Consider the following 8,353-nt stretch of genomic DNA (forward strand, 5'->3'; position numbering starts at 1 on the left):
TTTTTTGGTTTTTCGAGACAGGGTTTCTCTGTGTAGCCCTGGCTGTCCTGGAACTCACTCTGTAGACCAGGCTGGCCTCGAACTCGGAAATCCACCTGCCTTTGCCTCCCAAGTGCTGGGATTAAAGGTGTGCGCCACCATGCCCGGCAAGTTAATCCATCTTTAGAAAGAAGCCCATGGACTGACTGACCTGGGAGAACACAATTCTACTTCCGGGTCAGGATCACATTCTTCCCTGAGAAACCTTGCTCATAACCGACTATCACAGGTTAATCCCTGTCCCATTATACCTCCTGCCTCTGGAAACTCACATGGTGAGGTCCTAACCCCCAGGACTGCAGCACACAACTCAGTGAGGTCTTTGCAGTGACTCTAACCCAGTATGACCAGCGTCAATAGCAGCAGGGACGGAGTCACAGCTTAACCTTGTAGCCCACAGCAGTCTGAAGGATTCTCTTTATCCCTTAGAGCTATCCACGCACGAAGCTAAATCTTTGGGTTTCCATGCAGAAAGGAATTTCAGGATGAGCCAAAGGGAAGCAGAGGTGTGATTTATTAAAGAGGTTTTAGCCAGGCTGTGGTAGCACATGCCTTTAATCCCAGCGTAGATCTCTCAATTAGAGGCCAGCCTGGGCTACAGAAGGAGTTCCAGGATGTGGGGCAATGGGCTATGCACAGACAGGCTGGTCTCCAGTTGAGCTGAGGTCTGAACCCCGGAATGATGCTAATTCATCTACATGACATGGTAGATGTTCCCTCATGCTCCTGGAACTCTGGCACCTGCCTAAGTTACTGCCCCCATAGCCCCCACAAGAGAAGCATGGCTAGAAGTCACATGGGCAATATCCCAAGCTTCTGACCTTCAGGCTAAACTCCTCCCCAGTTACCTAGCAACAGTAAAGACCATAAGATGGGCTGCTTGGCCCCACCTCTCTCTTACTCCTCACTCTCACCTTCTCACTTCTCTCTTTGTCTTCTATCCTCTCACTCCTCTCTCATTCCTTTGTTCTCTTACCTCTCACTTCTCTCACTCCTCTTCCTCTCTCTTTGTCTTCTCCTCTCCTCCCCTCTCCCTCTCTCTCTCTTTCTCTCTAGCCTTTCCTCTCTCTCCCTCTTTCTACCTTCTCTCTTTCCCCCTGTCTCTCTATAATAAAACTTTAAAACCATAAATTGTCTCTGCTCATCAAGGCTGCACTCACTCTCTCATGTGTGGGAACCTCTCTTCCCACTTCCCTCTCTCCCATAACCCCAGGGATACAGGGAGTAACCCTGGGGCTCCCAGGTTGGGCTACCCCTTGTCCACCCCCCAAAGAGTAGGTCAGAGGCTTGGATGCCCACCCGGGGCTGAGTGGAAAGCGTGTGGCAGCCCTCCCACGTCCGCCTGTCCAGAGCATAGGTGGAACTCTGGCGGGGTGTGGGTCTTTCCTCCCTCTCTTTCCCAGGGCCCCTTTTTAGTTCCCACAGGTGGTAGCAGAGGGATGGTTACGCCATCCACGTGAGACGAACCTGTTCATGGTGGTACATGTCTGTGACCTCTACAAAACAGAGGCAGAGAGACCACTGTGATTCCTAGACCAACCTGGTCTAATGGCAAAATCCTGTGTCAAAAAACTAAAAGCAGGGCAGGATGGAGGGCAAGCCTGAATTCTAAATTCAGTTCCCATAACCACCACATACAAACAAACTTTGGGCCGAGCACTGTGTGGCAAGACTGTAGTTCTAACACTTTTGAGAAAGGCAGAGATAGGAAGGTCATATCAAGCTGGAGACTAGCCTGGGCTGCCTGTCAAGCTGCAGGCCAGACAGGGCTGTAGAAAGAAACTCTGTCTAATACAAACAAGCAAAAAATGTAATGAAATCATATCCCCTAAACTCCAGGACCTTGCATATCAGATTCAATAAAAAACAAACACAAGGTGGGAGCTAACTTAGAAGAATTCCAAAGCTTCAGGAATGGCTGCCCTCCAGATTCATTCCAGCCTCTAGGAGGACAGCGTTCCTTCATACCCAGAAAGCTGCTGCAGAGACCTGCAAAGGCTAAAGGAAGCCCAAAGTCTCCTGCTGGAGGGGCCAGCCCTTCACTGGAGCTGGAGGGGTCTGATGTGAGCCCCAACAGCTGGGGTGGCCTGACAAACCCAGTTGTGTCTGTGACAAACCCAGTTGACTCTTGAATTTGGAAACCCACCAGGGGTCACAGTCATCTCCTAACCCCTCAGGGATGCAGGTGGAAAGTCCTGGGGAGAAGACAACTCAGCCCCATCACTAATGCTGTGCCCTGCCCAGCATCTGAGGCTTCCTCCCTTCTCCCTCCACCTCCTCTGTTCAGCATGTCTTTCCTTTCTCTGATGCATGAGTTAGACCCGCCCAAAACATCTCTCTCATGAGGTCTGTTCCACAGGCTGCTGGGCACAGGACCCTGGCAGGATGAAGGCAGGAACATGTTCTGGGCAGGATATCCTCATGGACAGAGGACAGAATGAGACAGGACAGAAGCTCTGAATGTCACTTACTTGGCTGTGCCCTGGATGGATGCCAGGGACGGAGTTCTTAGGGAGGGAGTTCTTAGGCAAGGAGGCCTTGCACTTCAGAGCTAAAACTAGGAATGTGGAGGTCAGAGGACAATTTGTGGGAGTTGATTCTCTCCTTCCACCAAGTAGATATTAGGGACTGAACTTGGGTCATCAGGCTTAGCTGCAAGCACCTTTACCCACCGAGGCATCCTCCTGGACTCATTTTATGAGCCAGTATCTCCCTATGTAGTCAATGCAGATTTCCAATTAATGATTCTCCTGCCTCAGCTTCATGAGTGCTGGGATTATAGGTGTGTGTTTGCATGACCAGAAAATTCTTTTTCTCCTTATTCCTCTTCCTCCTCCTAATGTTGTTCTTTTTCTTTCTCTTCCTCTTCCTCCTCTTCTTCCTCTCCTCCTCCTCCTCTTCCTCCTCCTTCTTCCTTTAAGACAGGATCTCACTGTGTATCCCTAGCAGGCTTAGAACTCACTAAGTAGACGTTGCTGAACTTGAACCCACAAAGCTCTGCCTGCCTTTGCCTCCTATGTACTGGGATTAAAGATATGACTGGCAAATGCACATGCCTGTTGAGGTGACTTGGACACTGCAGCAGTCACCTATGTGCCTGTTTCAGCAATGTCAGCATTGTGGGAAGTGGGACACAGCCGACTGGCTTGTGGGGAGCAATAGTACTTTGAACAGGGGGTGGTAAATGGTAAGACTGAAGAGGGTATGGGGCTGAGACAAAGAATTTGAACTTGGCCAATCAAGTCTCGAGAGAGCCACCCCACAAACACACCTGAATCCTGCCCCATCTCAGGCTCTGCTTTGCAGTTGTGTCTCAGCAGATCTCAGCACATAATAACTTAAGACAAAGTCAACTTGTGCGTCTGCCTTAGGGAGCAAATTGCATTCTGGGAAGTCAGATGAGTGACAGGCCACTGCCTTCCCTAAGTTATCACGGCCACTGTGCTGCGGCGTAATCAATACTGCCCACCCTCTGGAAGGCACAGCTTAAGCCGGAAGTGACTCTGGTCACCTCTGGTTGAATACGTCTTCAGCTTTTGTTCCTGGGACCCAACACAGAAATAACAACAGGATTTAAAGATTGACGGACTCGGGCAATGAGTAACTCCGGGAAGATCTGAAGCAATTTTTAGCCTGGGCACAGAAAGGCAGGGAGTCCCAAGAACAAAAGGCGCTTTCTGAGCCTGGGAGGAAAGCCAGCTCTGTGTCCATCAAGAGGCAGGTGGTCCAGCCCCTGCTTGGTGCTCCCTCCTGCAGAAGTCAGGGACCCAGTGTGATCTGCCTCCTCAGTGAACCTTGTCCCTTGGAGAAGTGGGTATGGCTGACTGCTGGGGCAGTCTCCCCTAACCCCAGCAACTAGACACAGAGAGTGAGGCCAGCTTTCCTACCTCAGCCTGGCTCCCTTCCTACAGTTGCCTGCATCCCTATCTGCTGTCCATGGACTAGTGGCTTCTGTGTGGCCAGGAAAGACCGACTTAGTAGTGGAGAGTCTCTGGATGGGTTACTATGGAAACAGACCCATGGTTTACAAGACCCACTGTAGAATCCAAAATAAATTCAAGACCACCCAGCCCCTTCCCCCTTTTCAAACTAGTGGCCAAAAAGGCCAGACTAAGCCTGCAGCTGCCACAAAAAGATTAGCATTCCCAGAAAAATTCCCCTACCCCACCCCACACTGAATTCTGAGACAAACCACAAACCGCCCTGACCTTGTCGCTAGAATTCCCCTTGATTCCCATGACATTAATAGCTGACCCATAAGTTCAAAATGTACTGCTGCTTTGCTGATAATCCACCATAAGGGCAGGTAGAGTGAGTCACTAGGCCAAAGGTAGTCACCCAGTGCAAACCAACCAATGCCTGAAAGGGTTACTTGCTACACCAATGAGAATAAGCCAGCTAGCCCTGTTGCCTAAATCTGCCCCTTACAAGGTATAAAAAGTGTGTTCTTTGTTAACTTGAGTCTCTCCTCTTGCCTGTGTGCTGAGGAGGGTCCCCAATGTGTTGGATCAATTAAAAAAAAAATCTCTTGCGGTTTGCAACGATGGTGATCTCTGTGGTCTTTGTGAGTGAGGGTCTTTTGGCAGACTCCAACACCACAAGTTCCTCTTGAGAGCAGGACCACATGTAGGGGTTCAGGACATCTAGGAGGCCGTCCTGCCTAACAGGAGGGGAGGTCAAAGGCTGTCTACTCCCAGGTCACTTTTTCCTCTTCTCTCCTTCCTCTCTTTGGTCTTTTATCCTTTCTCTTCACTTCCCTCTGCTTTTTTCTTTTCTGAGACATATCTCACTCTGCAGTCCAGACTAGCCTGGAACTCATGGCAATCCTTCTGCCTCAGCTCCTGAGTCCTGAGATTACAGGCATAGGTCATGTGCCCAGCACCCAAGTGACCCTTGGCATTGTCATGGTAAAAATATGAAGTGATAGACACCAGTCGTGTCCTTTCCTGTCTCCTCCCTGTCACCTCCAAACCAAAGCAGCCCTTCCCCTGCCTTCCCTGAGCCTCAAGTCCAGCTGTTCCTCCAGCTGGGGCCCAGTCCCATCTCTTCCTCCACCCCATCCTTCCCCAGAGGCCACCAGGGAACCTATCCCAGACTCTAGCTCCTGCATGCTCCCACTGGTCTCCACAGCCTTCCTGACTGGGTTGTACCTGGCTAGCCCTCTGTCTTCTGATGCCTGGGCCTTTATGCCTGCTACCTCTGCACACCTTGCCTCAGGGTTCCCTCTGTCCCTATCCCAGCTTGTCTCTGGATAATATCCTTTCACGTTTGATTGTAGAGCAGCCTTGGCCTTTATCATGGCTGTGAGACTGTGAGCAGAACTGTTGTGCATCACCTAGACTTTTTATATGGATTACACGTTGAAATGATAACTTTTTGGTATTTCACAATGTCTTTCCAGTGTCTCTTGGTGCCTGTCACTGGGCACTTGGCAGGGGCCAGATGTGTTTGCCCCAGGATAGCCTAATGAGGCCTTTTGTACTCACCTTCTACAAGAGGGGCTGTAGCTGTCACATGTCACCATGCCTGCTGGTCAAAAGCCTGGTGGCAGCTGGTGTTGTGCCTGCAAGGTGCCCTGCCCAATCCCGAGGAGTCTCCAGTGAACTCAGGAAGACACAGCCGAGCTTCTGGACTTTCAAGAGTTCAGAGGACACAAGTCCAGTTACTTTCTCCCTGCAGCTTTGAGGTTTTTGGTTTGTTTGTTTTTGAACCAGTTCTTCTGATGTAGCCTAGGCTAGCCTGAACTTGAGATCCTGCAGTCTTAGCCTCCTTAGTGCTAGAACCACAGACTCAGCTGCACTGGGCTCTTAAACTAAACTTTGGCTTGGCTCAGGTTTCATTTACAGAGACACAGTATGTAGTTCGGAATGGAGAACATAGCAAAATTCCCTCCAGTGCTCTGTCTACTTGCTATGCTATGACCCCCTTCCCCCATGGATGCAACCTGAGACTGTCCTGCCCTCTCAGGTCATAGGTAATACCCACATCTTCAGAGAGAGGTCAGGTGACAGTTTGTCCTTGATCAGCTGCTGGGCATGTTGGGAATGGTGCTTTGTTGGGATGTGCTGTGTCCCCACAGTGCCTGCCTGGCTCTGGAGGACAGGCTTCTGGGTGTGTGTACCTGGTGACCATGCTGGCCTTGTTACTCAGAGCTGCTCTGAACTGCTAGGGCTGCCTCTCCAGTTGTAGGGATTCACATCCTGATACTGTCAGCGTGTGTGTGTGTGTGTGTGTGTGTGTGTGTGTGTGTGTGTGTGTGTGTGTGTGTGTGTGTGTGTGTGTGTGTGTGTGTGTGTTACTTAGAGCTGAAATAAAGGCCTTTTCTAGGCTAGCTTTCTTTTTTTTTTTTCAAAAGGAGCTCTGGCAAAGTTTTTTTTTTTTAAGATTTATTTATTTGTTTATTTATTTATTATATGTAAGTACACTGTAGCTGACTTCAGACACTCCAAAAGAGGGAGTCAGATCTCGTTATGGATGGTTGTGAGCCACCATGTGGTTGCTGGGATTTGAACTCCGGACCTTGGGAAGAGCAGTCGGGTGCTCTTACCCACTAAGCCATCTCACCAGCCCATGGCAAAGTTTTATTAAAGGAAAGCTTTCTTGTTTACTTCTCACCAGTCTGTTCTGGCATGCTTCTAATAATATCGGAATCACCTGGGTCAATGATAGCCAGTGTGCATACTCTGTAGTATTTTCCACATGCTGTGCCCAGTTCAATATTATTGCCACTGTAGTGATGGACCCCAGTTTTAGCCAACATGGCATAGTACACTATTTCAGATTTCCTCAAAGCTGGACAGTTGTTGGCAAGGATAACCAACTTGGCTTTGCCTTGTCTGATCATCTTCAGAGTCTGTTTGTAGCCCAGCACGTACTTCCCACTTTTCATAACAAGTTGGAGCCTAGAGTTGATCGACTCCAGAGACTTTTTCGTCTTCTTTGTGGCCACCATCTTCCTGCCTTAGGTGCGGGACAACCCCCAACCAACACCAGCCACCAAGATGGCCGGGGAGCGAGAAAGGTAGCTTTCTGAGAGAGCCAGGAGGCTAATAATGAAAAAGTCATGGTAAACAGCCCATCAGTGAGGCACTTGCCACAGAAAGGTCATAACCCCCCTGCTCCCTGCAAAAGCCGGACTACCCCAGGGCTGCCAGAGTCCACCAGGGGGCTATAATGTCCTTTAGACTATGGAAAGGTCCTGTCTAGGTTTCATAGTCAGTGACTATTGTCGCCAAACATTGGAGGCCAAGGCAGGGATCTGGGTTTGAAGCCTGTTTGAATTATACAGGGAAATCCTGCCACAAACCAACCCCACTCACCAGAGAATGCGCTAAGACAAAGCAGGAACTACTTCCTGACTGAAGAGAAACTACACTGGGGCTGAGGGGGAAATGCTAGGTGGTCTGTGGTCTCCTGGAGTCACACTCCAGTCCATGTCACTCTAGAGAAGGCTCAGCTGAGAGTGGCAAAAAGTCTGAGGCTGCTCCATATTGAATGAGCAGATAGAGAAAAGGAAAGGACAGAAATCCTGAGTGGGGCACTTGCTTGCAGGGGCCTTGTGCCAGGGAGCTCTGTCCACATTCGGTTCCTAAACCCAAGTCCTCAGATGACCCACAGAGGAGGCAAGGCTATGCAGGAGAACTGAGGCTCAGCTCTGGGTGCCACGCACTGCCTGTCTGAAGGTGTCCTGCAGAATCTCAGAGCTGCGTATAGATGCCCCACAGTTCCCTGGGCTAGGGGACAGAAGGACACATGAGCTCTGAGCCACATTTAATTTTATTCACAGTGACAATGGCAACCATTCAAGAGCTGTCCTTTAGAGTGTCTTGTTAACTCTCCCTTGACCCAGTATGCCAAGCAAAAAACAACAACAAAAAATCACTAAGATGTCAAAGGTTTAAAAAAAATCTCATAATCCGGGGAGCAAGTTTTTTGATTCAGGTGAGAGCGCTTGGCACAAAACTAGGATTTGTGGATTCCTGGAACCTACACGGTGGAAGGAGATAACCAACTCCTGCAAGTTGTTCTCTGACCTCTGCATGGACACTGTGACGTGTGTGCACCCCTCCCACATGAATTAAATACAAATATAAATTAAAAACTTTTTTTTTGTTCTGGCACGGTGGTACACCCCTTTAGTCCCAGTACTCAGGGGGTGCAAAGTGGTAGATCTCTGTGATTCTGAGGCCAACCCAGAGTACAAGGCAAGTTCCAGACCAGCCAGGGCTACGTAGTAAGTCCTTGCTTAAATGAACAAACAGAAGAACAGAATTTATTTATTTATTGGGTTTTTTTGTTTTGGTTTGGTTTTTTG

At 49.4% G+C, this 8,353-nt stretch overlaps 1 protein-coding gene across 1 annotated transcript; it reads right to left on the bottom strand.

Annotated features, from left to right (window-relative positions):
* Positions 1–6,641: 6,641 nt before the first annotated feature.
* LOC110284261 (60S ribosomal protein L30-like) lies at positions 6,642–7,055 on the bottom strand. Its single transcript, XM_021149977.2, has one exon. It carries the CDS (start codon positions 6,989–6,991, stop codon positions 6,644–6,646), a length of 348 nt encoding a protein of 115 aa, XP_021005636.1. The 5' UTR covers positions 6,992–7,055; the 3' UTR covers positions 6,642–6,643.
* Positions 7,056–8,353: the final 1,298 nt, after the last annotated feature.

Source organism: Mus caroli, chromosome 17 (genome assembly GCF_900094665.2).
Source record: "Mus caroli chromosome 17, CAROLI_EIJ_v1.1, whole genome shotgun sequence".
Taxonomy (NCBI): domain Eukaryota; kingdom Metazoa; phylum Chordata; class Mammalia; order Rodentia; family Muridae; genus Mus; species Mus caroli.

What these genes read in the sequence shown, in the direction of transcription:
- LOC110284261 (XM_021149977.2), bottom strand. Translation starts at nt 6,991, where the DNA reads ATGGTGGCCACAAAGAAGACGAAAAAGTCTCTGGAGTCGATCAACTCT.